The sequence below is a fragment of the Nelumbo nucifera genome, chromosome 8, assembly GCF_055504915.1.
Source record: "Nelumbo nucifera cultivar China Antique chromosome 8, China Antique-T2T, whole genome shotgun sequence".
NCBI lineage: Eukaryota > Viridiplantae > Streptophyta > Magnoliopsida > Proteales > Nelumbonaceae > Nelumbo > Nelumbo nucifera.
The window spans coordinates 18,403,697-18,423,139 of NC_142656.1; the positions used below are offsets into that span (position 1 = coordinate 18,403,697).

At 38.3% G+C, this 19,443-nt stretch overlaps 2 protein-coding genes across 2 annotated transcripts; both read left to right on the top strand.

The window, feature by feature from the left end:
- The first annotated feature begins 1,239 nt into the window (after positions 1-1,239).
- Positions 1,240-19,007, top strand: LOC104588511 (haloacid dehalogenase-like hydrolase family protein). The gene is made up of 12 exons (XM_010246469.3): positions 1,240-1,700; positions 1,789-1,925; positions 2,486-2,581; positions 3,735-3,854; positions 4,585-4,674; positions 7,201-7,374; positions 7,631-7,786; positions 16,344-16,493; positions 16,575-16,676; positions 17,964-18,073; positions 18,171-18,289; positions 18,791-19,007. Exons 1-12 carry the CDS (start codon positions 1,490-1,492, stop codon positions 18,880-18,882), a joined length of 1,557 nt encoding a protein of 518 aa, XP_010244771.1. The 5' UTR covers positions 1,240-1,489; the 3' UTR covers positions 18,883-19,007.
- Positions 9,625-10,685, top strand: LOC148789671 (uncharacterized). The gene is made up of 2 exons (XM_088894066.1): positions 9,625-10,279; positions 10,516-10,685. Exons 1-2 carry the CDS (start codon positions 9,772-9,774, stop codon positions 10,542-10,544), a joined length of 537 nt encoding a protein of 178 aa, XP_088750192.1. The 5' UTR covers positions 9,625-9,771; the 3' UTR covers positions 10,545-10,685.
- Positions 19,008-19,443: the final 436 nt, after the last annotated feature.

Sequence of the window (19,443 nt, forward strand, 5' to 3'; positions counted from 1 at the left end):
GATTGGGTGCTATTAAGATCAATTTTAATGCCTCTTGCATCAATGGATCTTATGCTATTGTTTGTGTGTCTAGGGATCATTTGGGCCAAATCCTTGATTTTAAGGCTTATTGCATTGGCTCTTCTACCATCGATCCAGCTAAAACATGGGCTACTTGGGAAGCCCATAATGTGACTCTTAATTTCAACAACAAGAATACTAAATTGGTAATTAACTGTTTGAATCAAGATTCTAATTATCAACGCAGGTTGATATGCTGGTAGGGCATATCGGCCTGTGTCGATACATTTTTATTTATTTTTTTGAAACCGGTTTGGAGGGATCGGTTTAAGGCTCGGCTACCTTTTGAACTGGTGGCTGACCCAATACAACTCCTGGAAGGACGTATTAATAAGCTATTGGCACGATATATATCGATTGATACGTATCAATACTTTGAACCTTAGTCTGAATAACCGACTGAAGCTCTTATAGAGATTAAAATCGATAATTGAAGATTACAGGTCTTTTCTCATGAAGTTGGATGGTGAAATGAAGTATTGTCATGCCCAAGATTTAAAGTATTTACACACGTATTGATCTGTATTGATATTTTTTTTTATGTTTTATTTATTCTTTTAAAATTAACTCAGAAAGATCAATTTAAGTCCCGGTTACCCTCTAAATCATGATCTGATCCGATACCTGTAAAAACATTATCACAATACGGGCCGATACCCTTAATCATACCTATCTAAAAAGCCAATATAGCCGTAGACTGGATAACTAAGTAGCTAACTATGCACACTCAAATTTCGTTAATGGTTCCTTAATTCTTAGTCTCTTTTGATTTATGGGGACGTGCTTATAGCCCCTTTTTCCTTGGTTTTATCAAAAAAAAAAAGAAACATCAACTGAATTGTAAGGGCAAAATGATAAAATAAGCAGTTATAAAATATTGAATGGACACCCCAACACAAACACTCCAATATTTTCGGAGCAAAGAAATATATCTACCATATTTAGATTTGAGACCTGAAAAATGTCATTTTATTTAGCTTTCTGAACAGACTTTAGAGTTACCGGTGGAATTTGGGCGGGCTCGGGACTCGGGTTTTAGCATTTGTCAAAATTTGACCCGAGTTACACCTTTAAACCCGAAAGTCTCTGTATAAGTAATTTCACTAAAACAATGGTCTATTTCAGTAATTTAACACTAAACGGAATAATTAAAAAGCAGCCAGACCGTGGACGCCTACCAATGAACGATGCTTGTCGTCGCAAATTAATTACCTACGCATAGTGACTCGTGCCACTAGCATCTTTGTCTCTCTCTCTCTGCCTCGTCAATCGTTCGTTTTTCTGATCTTGGCATCGAATCTCTCTCTCTCTCTCTCTCTCGTCCGCCATATAAGTTTGCAGTTTGAACAAATAAGGAGAGAGAGAGAGAGCGTCGGAAATTGTCTTTGGTCCCAGCACCTAGCTTCACTGAGGGAAATAAGGCACAGACATGGCTGCAAACTCAGATGCAGTAGTGAACGGGGTATCACAGGCATACCTGGAGAGCAAAGGCGTGAAGGAGACGAGGGCTCTGGTGTCCGAGCTCTGCCGCCACTTCTACACACTTGGGTGGGTGTCGGGCACCGGAGGCAGCATCACCATCAAGGTCCATGATGACTCCATTCCTAAACCCCAACAGCTCATCGTCATGTCTCCATCTGGTACTTACTCATCATCGTCATCATCATCTTCTTCTTTGTAACTGAATTTAATTGATGTAACTCTGGTTTGTTCTTAATCAATGAGTAGGTGTTCAGAAGGAAAGAATGCTTCCCGAGGACATGTATGTGCTTTCTTCAAGTGGGTCTGTTCTCTCCGCTCCTTCTCCAAAGCCTTATCCCCACAAGCCTCCTAAGTGTTCTGAGTGTGCTCCCCTCTTCATGAAGGTATCTAATCTCCCTCTCTGCACTTCTATTTATTCATCTTAGTTATATCTTTTTTTTTTTTTTCTGTTTTGATTGCACGAATATTATAAACCATGTTGTCTTAAAGCGGTTTCTTTTGAGTGCTACTTCCAAAGTTGCTATTTGGGTCTGGTAATGAGATCTCGGAATATGATCGCAAAGCTCTGTTTTTATTAGATGCCTGATTATTGATTAAAAACAGACACTATCTGTGACATTCTCATGGTTTTTAACGGGATTTACTGATGTGTGATTGGAAGTGATGACTGAGATTACACGAGGATGTAAATGATGGTGAGAACATCAAATTAAGTGGAAGGTATCTGTTTATGTGGGCAACCCCCATCACGAAGAAGTCTGTATAAAATCAGCTTGAAAAGTTAGTTCTTTGATTTGTTATTTTTCCTTCAATCTGGAAGCATGATCCTAGTTGGACTTTCTCCAGTGTTTCTCGTCATTGGTGATTTGTTCATATGAATTTTATATTCTTCTTCTTCTTCGGCTACTAACCTGAATATATATATATATATATTCTTTTCCAGGCTTATGAGATGCGTAATGCTGGGGCAGTCATCCACAGCCATGGAATGGAGGCTTGCCTTGTAACAATGATCGATCCCTTCTCAAAGGAGTTCCGAGTAATTTTCTACACTTTTACTTTGAAAGTTATTATTAGATTGCTTACAATATCAAGAGATTTTTATTGCTTATATTGAAGATGAAGATGGAGGTATATCCGGGCAAAGAAAAAGAAGAAAAATTACTGCCTATCAAAGAAAATGAATATACGTCAGGCTGAGTTACAGCCTTCACATGCCATGTTTTTCTCCATGCCATTCCGTTTCTGTTTAACAATTTTCAACTTGGGTAGCCCTCTTTGGTGTGGTGAAAAATAGTCAATTTTCTTTTTTCCATTATTAGTATAAGAAATTCAAGAAAAGTAAAGGCTTTAATAAGGAGAAAGCATGTAGAACATGGCATCTTGGTTCCAATATGCAAGACTAAGCAATTACCTGGGTGCCCAAGTGAGCATCCTGTGACTTGGTTGGAGTTAGCTGTTTTACCCAGATCCTTCTATTATCCCAAGGTACCCATGTTGACACTTGATGTGGACACTTGGACATGGATATAGGTATAGGACAATTCATTGTAGAGGCAAAATTGTTAGGATCAGTCTATCGTGCAGATCCTAAACTTGGACATGCTCCCAACCTGACACCCGGACTCAGAACTTATGCAATGTAGGTAGTGAGAAATTATTTGAGTGCTCACAATTTAACAATGGGTATTTCCCTCGATAGAGCAGAATGGTGAATTGGGATTCATTTAGCCGACCAATATGGTTAAGATGAGGCTTTGTTGAGTTGAATTGAGTACTTTTAGTTTTAACCTTGTTGCTTTATGCAAGATTTTTTTCCTTCCTTATGGTATGTAACTGTAAATTATAAAATAATCTCATTCAAATTCTACTTTATCTTTCCCCCTTCTTTAAAGCCTGGATTGCAGCAGGGTGATATTTTTATGTTTACAAAATAGACAAATATTTTAACCAAGATTCTTTACTTGTTTTAGTTTGAGAGAACATCTTGTCTTCTCCTCCTGAACTTCTTCCTCTCTGAATCTTTTTCCTTTGTGCATTTGGGATTTTTAATTTATCCTTATTTCAGTGCTTAAATTGATTAAAAAAGCTTAAGGGTTGGTGTACTTGTTCATGGTTGTCTTGTCAACTATTGTTTGGCTACATCTTTCATCTTTTGTGTTTCATTTAGTTTTTCCATTGTAACTTTGCAGATCACTCATATGGAGATGATAAAAGGAATTCAAGGGCATGGTTATCATGATGAGCTTGTGGTCCCAATAATAGAGAATACTGCTCGTGAGAGTGAACTCACAGAATCTCTTATTCAAGCAGTATGTCTCTTTTTCTTTTTCTTATATTTATTTTCTATATGCATAATCTGTTGTCTTCCTCGCTTTATTTTAACTAAAACCTCAGTTGAAGGTTAATTCTTGAAAATTGTCTTTACCACTATTGTCCCTTGGAACATTTTATTATTTAATTATTTTATCTACTAAATCCATCAAAAATTATTTTATCTAATAAAAGACAAAGCTATAAGTCATTCAATTCTGCCACTTCAGCAGTTATCAAATGGACCCTAACATAACTGACTAACTCTTTCTGGTTCAGCACTGTGCATTGTATGATAGATTTATAATTCAGCCTTCCTTCTGGAAAAATTCAACATCAAATGCACATATGCACACTTAGCAAAGTTTTTGATGTTAATTATCAAAAGGGTTTTTTTTTTTTTTTTTATTCTATAGATTGGCTCCAATATAGAGAATTGTTCTGACTTTACACTTTTTCACTTACTGAGGATGGGATTTCTAACAACTAACCACTGACCACTAACCCATTTTCTATTTCACATGGAAAAAAGGTGTCCGTCCTGCTTTTGTCATGCGTAATTTCATAAAATCTTGAACTACATGATGTCTATGGAAAATCATATTAATCCCATTTGTTTGAAGTTGTGCTTCCTTTTCCTTGCATCAACCTTTTATTGTTTCCAATTATTAATAGTTATCTGTGAATTAACATTATTGAGTTATTGTACCAACCTTTGATGTGTTACAGATTGAAGCCTATCCAAAAGCAACTGCTGTACTTGTTCGCAACCATGGGATATATGTATGGGGAGACTCATGGATCAGTGCTAAGACTCAGGTTGTGTCAACTTAGAGAAAATCTTAATGATGTTATCCAGTTGTGTGATCTTTATTGTTCAATTCAAATTATCTAGTCCTACTGCTCAAGGATTATGTAATTAGACTTTGAATCTTTACTGAAGTCTTACTAGTTAACTATCAGTTCTGGAGTCAAAGAAATTCTAAATGCTCCAAAAGAAATTCTAGAATAAATATTATTTTTATTTATTTATTTGTTTTCTTGTGGAGAAACTACATAGTTGTATATGTCTATGTTACCTGTGTCAAGTTTTGTAGCACCATTTGGTGAACTAAGCATGGATTATACATAATTCATCGATAAGATTAGCTCATCTTGAACTTAAGTTCACAAATAATTAGAGTAATACTAGAATGTAAACTTGCAAGTGATAACCATGAGAAGAGACAACCTTGCTGCTATGCATGTTTATGTGAATTCCAAGGGCATACACAAGCTTTGTATATATTACACTGTTGGGGAATAGTAGAATGCTCACTATTTACGTATATATTGGTAAGATTGGCATTCTTTTAGGAGGAAAAACAATTAAAAACTAATCAGTCCTGAACTTACTATCAATTAATGTAAACCAACCATAGGCACATTAAAACCATTCTTTAGAGTAGCTTCAACTGACATGCTTGAAGCAACCCTTTCACAGTGTTATGATTGATTTGATATAAATTAATGGTGTTTAGAGGTAAATAAAAGGAAATCATACCTTTCTTTTATTGTTTTATAACTCCATACTTGTTTCCTTGGGTTCTTGGACATTATGTCTTACATGGTAATTCTTGGGATATGATCTTTGTTTTCCCTTCATTTTGTTTTCGAATCTTTTTGTGTTGGAACCTTGATCCTTTTTATTTGTATAGATTCTTGTATATGCAATTTTCTCTAAAACTTGTTGGGTGGACTATGAGAAGATGATGTGATTGGCCAACCCTAAGATGATCATATCAGGAAATTGATTATGTAAACTTTATGAAATGATTTTTATGTACTTTTTGGCTTCCCCCCATCTACCTTTGATAAAAATATACCATTGGCTTAAGTAGGGAAATAAAAATTTTCTTTCTTCTATACATTAGGGGTACCAGACATGGCATTACCAATACAGGTGATCTCCACCAAGCCTTCAAATTAGATCCCTATCATGAGCATACACTAGACCTCTTCGATAACTTCTAGTAGAGGGTCTAACACCACCATGATCATCACTTTGTAGTCATCTATGGTTACCATGATTTAAGGAAAAAGAAGAAAGGGAATTGCAGATTTGAATTTCCTATGCAATATATGCTCAGATTCAGATAAGCGAAGGTTCTAAGAGCAGATGATGAGAGAAGTAGATTCTTAGATAAATTGCAATATTTAAACCTGCTATGATACCTATGTCATGAAGTTTCAATAAGCAGGTTTAGTTTATGGATAGCAAAGGAAGGAAGGAAGTGTCTTTAGTGGGACTATTTCTCAATTCTGAGAGCATTGTGATTTGGGCTCTCCTTGCGGGCTTGTTTATTGCTAAATCCTCAATGAAATTAGAGAATTATCAGCGTCCTTGTACTGTTCTCAGATGGACTCCAAGGGACTTGAATCATTATGCTCTGACCAAGTTTGAGGTGGAAGTTTCTTTTTCTTTTTCTTTTTGTTTGCAAATCATCTAATTTACACCCCCTCCCCCCTTTTTCGTCTTGCAATGAAAGTTTATCTTTTTTTTTTTTTTTTTTTTTTAAAGAAGTGAATGAGAAGATAGAAACACCTAACTGCCTTCATACATATCAGACTAATTCAAAAGACAGAAATACCCCTCTTTGCACAAGCACAATTTCCAATATATATGATGTTCTCTATCATTCCATTAAGATAATTATTATTTTACTATTCCATTTTAATCAATATTGTGGCCAATATTTCCTCTAGAATATATTATTATATATATGCATATGATGCTTATATTCTTACTGTTTTTGTATCATATAGTTGTTTTGTGTGTGTTTATTTTGTGATATTGTGGACATGATATTTACATATGATCTCATCATATATGCATGTTGAAATACTGGAAATGAAGGCTGGTTTGTGGTATAGCACTCTGCCAGATGTTGCTCTTTATTTTTTGAGTTAAATGGGTTTTAGGTAAGAATTTTCAGAAGAATGCCTTGACCTCCCTAGGAAGATTCCTCCCCCCAGCTCAGAAATGGCATGCATGTTCAAATAAGAACCTTGTATCCGAAAGACTATATTCTTTATTTTGCATGCATATTTTTATTCATGCCTTTCTGGAAGATTTTTATTAAAGCTCATATTTGAAATGTTTACTTATTTAATTATTATGTATATGTGGTTGTATATAATTTGAAATTACAAATACTCCTACACATATACATATATAACTGTGTTTTAGTTTGTATATAAGAAATTGAGTAAATCCATATGTGTCCAATGATGTAGTTTGCTACCTTATGTCAAGGAAACTGGCTGCTGTGTTTTTGTTATTCTAATTGTGAGTTACTGTATCAGGCTGAGTGTTATCACTATCTCTTTGATGCTGCTATCAAACTTTATCAGTTGGGACTGGATTGGTCAACCCCAAGTCATGGTCCAATTCATAGAGTTTGGGGTGGCAATAGGAGTGTAAACATGGCTGTTAAGGCAGGGACTTTGAATTTAAACCAGGCAGTTGAATCATCCCGAGTAAGTTTCAGAAACCATCCTTTTCCTTTTGTGTTATGTCAATCTTCTATGGACCATATAATTAACTCCATTTTTAGTTTTAATAATTGTTAGACTTTTTTAATCAGCATTTGCTAATTGCTAGTTGTTAAACTTGTACTGAATGCAAGGTTCAAACCTTAGTAAACACAGTTAGGGGTCCTTATCTGTTTGGTTAATAGTTTGTAGAGTTGAAGTTATGCTTTGCTTTAATATCTTGCTGGTTTGTTGTATGCAGCGTTGTATTGTTCTTGACATTGAAGGGACAACAACTCCTATATCATTTGTCATGGATGTTCTTTTTCCCTATGCCCGAGATAATGTGAGGAAGCATTTAACAACAACATATGAAACTGAAGAAACTAAAGATGATATTACACTGCTGCGAGCTCAAGTAAGGTTCTATTGATGTCATTATTGCTGTTTAATTTATGGTTCTTCTGTAGCTGCTAATATACCCTGCATTGGTGGCAGTCTCATAAACTGGGCTTCCCTTTATGTAGCTTCTAATATGGTAGTTTGTTTTCTGATTGTTAACTGGAAAATGTATCAAATATAAAATATGTACAAGGGTATCTTAGAAGCCTTTGGTTACACATAAAAAACCAGGTCAAGAAGAGAACTAACAAAAGTTTCCCAAACCCCAATACATGAGTCCAACTGTGGCAGTGGTATATGTGTTGCACCATAGATTTTGTTTTTGATCCTATTATTGACCTTGTACTTTGTTGAACAGATTGTTCTCTGGACTCATCTTTTTGCCTCCAGATATGTGTAGACATTGGGCAATTGAGGGCCTGTTAGTAGTAGGGAGTAGGGACCTGATTTTTTATAAGTAATAGTTGTTGTGAGGATTATTTAATTGTTATTTTATAGTTGCCGTTAGTGGGTTGTCCGCTTAAGATGCTGTCAGTTAGTTATTTTCTTTCTTTCTTATTAGTTTGTTTCTAGGGAGTGCCGCCAGGGGCATACTTGTAATTTCCATTCTTTTTATATTAAGTTAATATAAATAATGAACTGGCGGCAGCCAGAAGAAGGTTTTTCTTTTCCTCTCAATCATATCTTCCTCTTCTTCTCTTTCTCTCTCTCATCTCTCTCTCTCCATGAATGATTACATGGTATCAGAGCAAGGTTTTGAGATATAAAAGAATTTCGGTCTCTCCTATTTGAACCTGCTTCGTCCTCTTTTTCTTCTTTGATTTCTTGGACGTGGAAGACAGAGAAACCCTAGTAGACTACTTGCGGCTCTTCCTTTGGGTTCTTCCTTGGTCGTAATATCAAGGAAACCCTAGTCGAAGAAGGGTGATGCAGAAAGAGACTCCCTTTCTTTTCAGTTCGATGTTGTGAAGTCAGTTTCTGGTTGGCACCTTCATACAAGTGCTGGACAGGGTATGTGTTCTTGTTTTTTTGTTTTTGGCCAATGGTGTGAAGGCCTTATTCCTTGGTTCTATACATTCGTTTGAATGCTGGATTGTTAGACTGTATGGGCTGTAGTCTGACTGATAGTATACTATTCTAACGTCTGCCTTGGCTGGTGTTGGACTGATTACCGGGCTGGTTTAATGACTGAATCATCACAGAGTTGATTTTAGCAGTTTTTTGTTTTCTTTTCCACATCCCAGAAGTAAATTTCTTGAGGGTTGGTATTCTGTTTGTGGCTGTTGTGTAGTTGTGTGGGATTTGGACTGATTTCAGCAGTAATCTATGGCAAACTATGATTCAACTTCATCGGGGGTTACACCGACCCGCAACACAGCTGGTATGGGAGGTGAAAACATGATGTTTCCCATGCCTATTACCCCTTTAAATGGTCTAAACTACCTGGAGTGGGCTAAAAGTGTAAAACTTTATGTAACGACAAGGGGAAAAGATGGTTACATAAATGGAAGTGTGAAAGAACCCAAGAGTGAGATAGCTGAACATGATAGGTGGGACCAAAAAAACAGTATGGTGATGTCTTGGCTCCTTGTAGCCATGGAACCTGATGTGAAGGAGAACTTTATGTGGGCAAACACCGCTAGTGAGATTTGGGAACAAGCCAAAACTACCTATTATGAGCAAAGGCATTATGCCAAGGTTTACCAGTTGCAAGCTGAATCCTCAACCTGTAAACAGGGAAATCGTAATTTGTCTCCCTATTATTCAGCCCTTACCTCCATATGGAAAGAATTGGATCACTATCAGGCTATAGAGTGGAAACATGATGGCGATGCTAAGGCCTACAGGAAGCTGGTTTCTCAGCAGCGTGTGTTTGCCTTCTCGTTGGGACTGAACCCTGCCTATGAACCCTTGAGAGTTCAGATCTTAGGAAGCAAAGAGTTGTCGTCGGTTCACGAGGTATACTCCCTTGTTTAATTGGAAGAAAGTAGGCGGAGTGTGATGGTTACAACCGAGGGGGAGCAACAAGTTGCTTTGGCTGCAATGAGTAATAACAACATGGGGAAGAAAAGTGACACCAAGAAGGCTGATGATAATGACAAGTTGCTTTGTACCCACTGTTGGCGCTCACGGCATACACGTGACACATGTTGGGACATTCACGGGAAACCCAAGTGGGCAGTGAAGAACCAAGAACATGGTAAAGGGCAAGGTCAGAAGAAGATGAACACAACATATAATGTAGCACATGTGGCAACTCAAGATACTCAGGTTGCCGGTACTACTCGGGACCACCTTAATAGTTCTGACCCCGAGGAAGATATAATGAATTCCTTCAGAGACTACTTGGAGTCATATGGTAGGGCTTTGAGACAGATGAATAGCTCAATCACTGGTACTCCTTCTACTTCATTTGCATCTACATCAGGTAATACGGCTTCTACATTCCATGCCACTCCCACTGGTTCCCCTTGGATCATTGACTCAGGGGCCTCTAACTACATGACTGGTAAGCCGAACTTGTTTTAGACTTATAGCCTTTTGTCAGGAAGGGATAAAGTGAGGCTTGCAGATGGCTCATTCTCCTCCATTGTAGGCCAAGGATCAATATCTCTTCCCTATGGCCTTAACCTGAATTGTGTATTGCATGTCCCTCAACTTCCTATAAATTTGCTTTCAATTAGTAGTATCACAAGCTCTTTAAACCGTAGTTTAACCTTTTTTCTTGGTTCATGTGTTTTTCAGGACCTAACTTCTGGGAGGACGATTGGTAGAGGGAGCCTAGTGGATGGTCTCTACATTCTTGACAACAAAGCTGGTCTCTCGGTGTCATCCTCAGAGTCACATAGCCAGTCAAATAAGAGTCAAATTTTTTTGTGGCATAGTTGGTTAGGTCATGTTTCTTTTGAAATAGTAAAGTCTTTGTTTCCGGTTTTATTTAAGTCATGTTTAGTGTCAGAGTTCCAGTGTCAAACGTGTCAGTTGAGCAAACAATGTAGAACAACTTTTCACTCAAATAATAAAAGATCAAGTGTTCATTTTCATGTTGTGTATTCTGATGTATGGGGGCCTATTACTGTAATCTCTGAGGGCGGATATAAGTACTTTATCACATTGATCGATGACTACTCTCGCTATACATGGGTATTCCCTATGCGTAGTAGAGACGAAGTTCCAAAGATTGTGAAAGACTTCCAGAGGATGGTATTTACGCAATTCCATGTTGAAATACAGATCTTCCAATCCGACAATGCAAAAGAATACTTCCATGGTGAGCTCAATGAGTTCTTTGCCTCCCACGGATCTATTCATAGGAGCTCATGCGCCAGAACACCACAACAAAATGGTGTTCTAGAAAGAAAAAACAGACACCTCCTGAAGGTAGCTCGCGGGATGATGTTACACATGAATGTGTTCCAAAAAAGTTTTGGATGGATGCTATACTTGCAGCTGCTTATGTCATCAATCGCATGCCCTCTAAAGTGCTGAACTACATGGCCCCTCATCAGTTGTTGTTCCCTCAGTCCCCTTTATTTTCCATTCCCATGAGAGTTTTTGGTTGTCGTGCCTTTGTCCATGATTTGTCTCCATCTCGAGGTAAGTTAGACCCTCGGTCCATTCCTTGTATCTTTCTGGGGTATCCCTCCTCTCAAAAAGGGTATCAGTGCTTTGATTCCGTTTGTCATAAGTCTTTTGTGTCTATGGATGTGTCCTTTGAGTTTGAGCTATTCTTCCCTATTTCTCCTTAGGGGGAGAGTAGTAGTGTGGAAGGGGAGAAGCAGGTTCAGGTCCGCCAAGTCTCTTTTCCTTTTATTCCGGACCTTGCTCCCTTTCGTGTCTTCCAATGTACACATTGTAGAGATCAGCAATGTGATAGAGATGTGGAGCAACCAAACATTGAGCAACCGACCTCGTTAGACTCCAAGGAGGTAAGTCCAATCTTTGTTGCACCTATTGATACCCCTACTCCTACTGTGGATGACCTTGACATTCCTATTACTCAAAGAAAGGGAGTCAGGTCATGCAGTACCAAACTCCCCATTACCCAGTTTGTCTCCTATGATCACATTTTCCCCTCATACCGAGCCTTTCTATCCGCAGTTGATTGCATCCCTGTTCCCATAAATGTTGTAGAAGCCTTAAAATGCCCTGAATGGACAGATGCCATGAAGGAGGAGATTAATGTTCTTCATAAAAATCAAACTTGGGAATTGGTGGGTCTTCCAAAGGGGAAAGACCCCGTGGGGTGTAAGTGGGTGTTTATAGTTAAACACAAGGCAGACGGAACAGTTGAAAGGTACAAGGCAAGATTAGTAACCAAAGGGTACACTCAAGTGTACGGGGTTGACTATGATGAGACTTTTGCTCCAGTAGCTAAGATGAATTCAATTAGGGTTCTCCTGTCATTAACTGCTAGACCTGTTCATGGGCCGGGCCCGGCCTGCCCAACGGGCCTATAACTTGGGCCCGAGCCTGGCCCTGATAAAACAATTTTTCCTATTCAAATTAGAATTAAAAATTCAGATAGTTTTTTTTTCCTATTTAAATGAACAATGGGCCTACAAGATGGTTTTTTCCCCCTTTTATATTTTAAAACACAGTTTTACATTCTTAAATCAAAAAATTTATTCAAATGGACATAATCACATTACTCACTTTAAGTCTAATATTAGGTTGGGCCGGGCCGGTCTATTTTCACAAAACCCGAGCCCGGCTCGAATTTATTGCGGGCCGGGCTTTTTGGCCCGTATTTAAGCCCGTGGGCCTATAGCCATGTTCAAGCCCACCCGGGGGCCGGGCCGGGCCAGGCCGGCCCGTCGGGCCACCCGACCCATGAACAGGTCTATTAGCTGCTAACTTTGACTGGGAATTGCATCAACTGGACATAAAGAATGCTTTTTTGAATGGTGACTTAGCGGAGGAAGTATACATGGTTCAACCCCCTAGATTATGTGCCAAGGGAAGTGAAAATAAGGTGTGCAAGCTGAGAAAGTCTCTTTATGGTTTAAAACAATCTCCCAGAGTTTGGTTCAGTAAATTTCACATGGCAGTTCAGCAGGTGGGCTTCAAACAATGTTAGTTTGATCATACACTCTTTGTGAAGAGATGTCAGGAACAGGTTGCTGTATTGATAGTGTATGTGGATGATATCATCATTGCAGGAAATTAGAGTTCAGAAATACAAAAATTGAAACAATTCCTTGCATCTAAATTTGAAGTGAAAGATTTAGGTCCCCTGAAGTATTTCCTTGGAATTGAAGTTGCCCGCTCAGAAAAGGGTATCTTCATTTCTCAAAGGAAATACACCCTTGATCTATTACAGGACATAGGAAAATTAGGTGCAAGGCCAGCAGATACTCCCATGGATGTTGACCACAAGTTGGGTGACTGTGGTGGTGAACCTCTGAAACATGTGAAACAGTTCCAAAGGTTAGTGGGAAAGCTGATTTATTTGTCCATGACCCGTCCAGACATTGCCTATTCAGTTGGGGTTCTAAGCCAATTCATGCACTCTCCTAAGAAACCACACATGGAGGCAGCAGAGAGAGTTCTTAGATACTTGAAAAAGTATCCCGGAACAGGTCTACTATTTAGTAAACATAATCACCTAAAGGTGGAAGTCTTTACAGATGCTGATTGGGCAGGTGCTGTGGATGACAGAAAGTCCACGAGTGGGTATTGCACATTTGTGGGAGGAAACCTTGTGACCTGGAAAAGCAAGAAACAAAGTGTGGTAGCAAGGTCAAGTGCTGAAGCTGAATATAGAGCTATGGCACATGGGGTGGATGAAGTCCTTTGGCTAAAAAATCTTCTAGGGGAGCTTGGAGTTGTTGTTCATAATCCTATGTCTCTTTACTGTGACAACAAGGCAGCCATAAACATCGCCAGCAACCCTGTCCTACATGAGAGGACCAAGCACATTGAGGTGGACAAACACTTCATAAGGGAAAAATTGGAAAAAAGGGAAATCTGCATCCCTTATGTCAACTCCAAGGAACAACTCGCTGATGTCCTCACAAAAGGGCTTCCATACTCGTGGCACAATGAGTTATGTGACAAGTTGGGCATGATAGACATATTCAGCCCAACTTGAGGGGGAGTGTTGTGAGGATTATTTAATTGTTATTTTATAGTTGCTGTTAGTGGGTTGTCCGCTTAAGATGCTGTCAGTTAGTTATTTTCTTTCTTTCTTATTAGTTTGTTTCTAGGGAGTGCCGCCAGGGGCATACTTGTAATTTCCATTCTTTTTTTTATAAAGTTAATATAAATAATGAACTGGCGGCAGCCAGGAGAAGGTTTTTCTTTTTCTCTCAATCATATCTTCCTCTTATTCTCTTTCTCTCTCTCGTCTCTCTCTCTCCATGAATGATTACAATAGTAAATAGTGGTGAGGGCGGGCCTTGGTGCAACAGTTGGGTTGCTCCATTGCGACCTGGGTGACCTGGGTTCAAATCTTGGAAACAGCCTTTCTGTATGTTCAGGAGTAAGGCTGCATACATCTCTCCCTCCCCGGACCCCGCATTGGTGGGGGCCTCATGCACTGGGCTTCCCTTTAATAGTAAATAGTACTACTGGTAGGGACCTGATTAGCAACATTCACTTTATATATGATGCTGAAGATTGCGAAGAAATTTCTGAAATTGCTCTAAACTTTCACAAAATACCATTGACTACCAAAAGGGTGATATAGGGTTAGTATGGTGTGTAAGTTTGGGCTCTAACAGATTAGGGTTTAAGAGCTTCATTCATTGGGTGTTCAACAATAAAGTAGGGAATTTAAAGAGCTGGAACAATTAGGGTTGGATTTAAGGTTCTTCTGAAGAATCCTATGGTTTACTTTCTTTAGTAAGCCATTTATGTTCAGGAAATTAGGGTTTGTGTGGATGATTCTCTAGGATTCTACCGTGTCTAAACATTCTATAACATTTTTCCCCTCCTTTGGAGCTCTAAAATCACCAGATAGCTATTGCTTTCATGATTTTGTCTAATCCATACTTGAATGATGTAGGCATTGCTCTCTGTCACAATCTCTATTATTTTTGTTTTCCCTTTTAGGGCTCTAAAAGTCCACAGACAGCTATTGCTTTCATGATTTTCTCTAATCCATTTTTAAAATCTCAAACTGGAAACAATATGCCAACCACTGCTGGCACTGGTATATATATATAACTAAAACTTAAAAAAACACTAAGGAAAAGGGGGGAGTATCGTTCAAAGTGTTGGTACACCTCTGCCGATACACAGAGGTGTATCGATACTTTGAACAGTTTAAATTAGCTCTCCTCAGAAAATGGTTCTGGAGACAACTCATATTGAGCAAATATGGTTCCAGTAATATGGAGTGGGATCCTGGTGAACTAAATTCCTCTTATGTCTGCAGTGTGGAAGGGAGTACAGGAGGGCTATGGTCAATTTCAGAAGGGGTTAGGTACCAGGTTAGTAGTAGTAACAAGGTGAGATTTTGGCAGGTGGGGGAACATTGTTTAAACATAAGCTTTCCTACCCTTTTTGCAGTAGCTTGCATCAGGGATGCGAAAGTGGTGGATTGCTACAAGATTCACTGGCGTAGTATCCTGGTGCCCTAAGTTCAGAAGAAGTGCCAACCTTTGGAGATTCAGTCATTCATGGAGCTCCTACAGCTGGCTCGTTTAGCCAGATCCCAACCTGAGACAGCAGGCATTTGGAGGTGGGCCACGGAGAGTTTGGGGACCTTTCCTGTTAGGTTATGTTGAGAAATTTGGAACCTGTGGATTTTGTTTCCTTCCTCACCAGCACAGTTTGGAAGGCAGGGTTTCCAGTGGCCTTTTTGCTATGGACAACTGCCTTGAACAAATACATAACAGAGGATAACCTTTGCAAGAGGTATAGGGTTTTATATATATTTGATAAGTGGGTTACCTATAATATTTGTGTGCCGTGTAGTTCACAGCCAGAGTAGGGGTGATCATGGGCTCGGCTTAGCACCTATGATAAGGCTTGGGCCTGGCCCAGCCCAGATCATGGGCCTGAATGCCTGGGCCCAGGCCTGTTACATCATGGATTTGACCATTGACCTATTGATCCAGATGGAAAATTGTTCAACCTCTGGGCTAGGTTTTAAAACACTGCCTCTTCCCTGAGGATAGCAATGGGATTAAAAAGTTGCAAAAGTTCTTTTTTTTTAATGTAAATATGTTCATACGGGGAATACAGAAGAGAATAATATACCATTTCTCTCCTGATTGCCGTATGCAATTCATTGCCTATATTGTCTATGTATGCCATCTCCACTGAACTTGTAAGTATTACTCACATCAAACATGTCATTTTGCATTCATTTTGTTGTTACTTAGTACCTAATTTGGTTCAAGAGTTGTTCAAATGTGTTTCCCTGAGCTTTGTTTTGCACAAAAATGGCAAAGTCCCAAGCTTAATTCAAATTTCCATTCGATTGGTATGTTAGTCTTCAGATGTAGGCCGAACCACTGAAGAGATTTTGGTTCATGCATTGCTTAAATGTTAGGTTAAAATGTAATGGTCAGAACTGGAAATTTAAAATAATGGATGCTAAATGGGTTTAACATCTTGTACAGGTTGAAGATGACTTGGAAAAAGGTGCTGTTGGTGCTGTGCCTATTCCCCCTGATGATGCAGGGAAGGAGGAGGTGATTACATCTTTGGTTGCTAATGTGGAGGCAATGATTAAGGCTGACAGGAAAGTTACTGCCCTGAAGCAACTTCAGGTAAAGTAACTACAATTTGAGCAAACCAGTCCGAAGGGCTTCTTAGAATCTTGATTTTATTTTCACATAATTTGTCTGCAGGGTCATATATGGCGTACTGGATATCAAAATAATGAACTGAAGGGAATAGTTTTTGATGATGTACCAGAGGCTCTTGAAAAGTGGCATGCTTTGGGCATCAAGGTTGTCACATTTTCACTAAATCCTTTTTCGTTGATTCAGTTGCATTTATCTTCATAAACAAGGAACTGAAATGATGATATTAGGATGCTGAAATACTAGGAAGTTATAACTTTTACATATGAATGATATTCATGACTTGAAATGAATAAATACTGTTATTATATCATTTTATATGGATCATCATTAACTATTTCAACTTTTATTGTCCTTATTTCAACATGGGATGTTATCTTTGTGGGGTGCAGCTTAGGTGGGCTTGGGTTGGGCTTTTGTCAAAATTTGAATGGGCCAGGCCTGAAGGCTCGAACCTGAAGCAATGTAAAACGCTAACTTGGTCAACCCAAGTTGCACCTCTACATTTTTGACTTCCCATTTGCAATGCTGTGTTACTATTTCTTTGCTAGAAAGGTGAAAACTCTGCTAGCTTGCTTTATTTGATTCCATATGCAACAGTTTTCCAGCCTTGCCTACAAACATGAATTGTCAATATTGAACTTTGTCTATCAATAGATTCCTTTGTTCTCCCAGGAATGTTCTGTGCATTACCTTGTTTCTATATGGTCATTCTTTGGATAATACTTGTCTTGAGGGTAGCGGTGCAAGTTGGGTACCCGATCTGAAGGAATTTGTGCATTCAAATTTTAATAAGTGCTTGTATGGAAGGAATGAAGCACAACTGCTTCTAGCTTTCTTTGGTGAGCCCCTCATGGGCAGCCTATAAGCTATGTTTGGTAAACAATTGGGAGAGACCAACTTGGCTGTCCGCTTTAACCTCTTTAAATAGCTTATCTGGAGTACTTCAAAGCATCTTGAGCCTAGCTGATTTCAGCTCAGCCCTCCCAAATGGGCCATAAATTTCAAACCCAGGTCGACCCAAGTTGCAACCCTACTTGAGGGTTTGACCCTCTTAGTCCAGTACTATATTCACATCTATGGGGTGAGGAACAGACCACCATTAGCCTTATTTTTACTCGTATTTGTCCACAGGTATGACAGGAGGTACAGTTTAAGCTGTTAGTTCAGATTTAAATGTTGATTTCTTCTCCTTTTCAATTTACTCAGTTTTCTAAAAGTAGTATTTCTACTGACCTGGTGCTAATATTTCTAATATAAGCCTTTTCTTCAGACTGATGTTTTCTATAGTTTGATGATTGTGTGAAATTTGGAGCAAAAAGTTAGATGAATGACATTCACTGAAAACTTTAAACTTTTATTCTGTTAATTTATATAGGTTAAATATACTTTTATTCTGCTGATTTATTACCTCTACTGTTGCTCTTCCTTCAGGTGTACATATATTCTAGTGGCAGTAGAGAGGCTCAAAGACTTATTTTTGGCAATTCAAATTACGGGGACTTGAGAAAATATTTATGTGGATATTTTGATACCACAATAGGGTTGGTTTGCTTAATGCATTTATCAGTTTTAGGTGCTTGTCTGATACTTTGGACTTTGATTCAATGTAACTGGTTTATCCTTTACTTTTCTGTGCAGAAACAAAAGAGAAGCACGGAGTTACTTTGAGATTTCCCAGTCGGTGGGAGTAGACAAGCCCTCTGAGATCTTATTTGTAACAGATGTTTATCAGGAAGCAGTGGCCGCGAAGGCAACAGGTAATGTGTTACTGGTGGCTTTCATTGTGTATCAATTATTGTCGTGTTATATAGTAGGTTAATTTTCAGACTTCAAAATGTTGAATTTACTCTCATTTTGGAAATTTTGGAAATTTTGGAAATTATATATATATATATATATATATAGAGAGAGAGAGAGAGAGAGAGAGAGAGAGAGAGAGAGAGAGAGATGGTTCTTTTTAATTTCCAAAATGAGAGTAAATTCAACATTTTGAAGTCTGAAAATTAACCTACATTATATATATATATATATATATATATATACATGTATATGTATCATTTCATCTTAAATTAAGATTGTCACAACAGTTGTTTTGCATCTGAACTAGATGATCTTATGTGCATTAGAGTCATTTGTCAGAAATGAGCTAGTTGCATTTTTTATAAAATTCGGGGGGGGGGGGTGTGGAGGAGATGGTCTTTGTCTTTTCATTCAGATTTTTCCATTTGCTAATATTTGGCTACCATTCCATGTTTCAGGTTTGGAAGTGATAATTTCCATCCGGCCAGGAAATGGACCTCTTCCGGAGAATCATGGGTTTAGAACAGTTGGGTCCTTCTTGGAAATCTGAGACCATGTATGATCTTTTGTAATATAGTTGATTGGTTATTTCTAGACAACAGGAAAATATATACAGACAGAAAGAACTCTGATTATCAATAAAATGGGTTTTACTGTTGGAGATTAAGAAGGGAATTTGGGTTGTAAAAAGCTTTCGCATCCTGATGGAAATTCATCGGTACTTTTTCTTCAGAAAACGTATGCTACATACTTTAAGGATTGATCTTGATTGCAATTCACAATAAATGGGTTTTACTGTGAGAAAGTAATATCTTATTTACACTGAAAATTATGCTACATATTGTCACTATGTAGGGTCTGCTTGTTAAAATTCAGTGTGGATGAAGAACAATAAGCTTACTTTAGAGAAAAGGCTGAATATTTATTACATCTTCACACTCAAAACAACGGATTTACAGACTATTCAAGGATTAAAAAAGCACCCTTGGGGCATCAAATCCCGAATAACCTGCAAAAAAGAGAGGAAAAAAAAAAAAGAAGAAAGGGCCAAGGCACCTTCAAACATTCTTACAATATTAATCCTCCATTCCTCCTTTATGCACGCCAAACG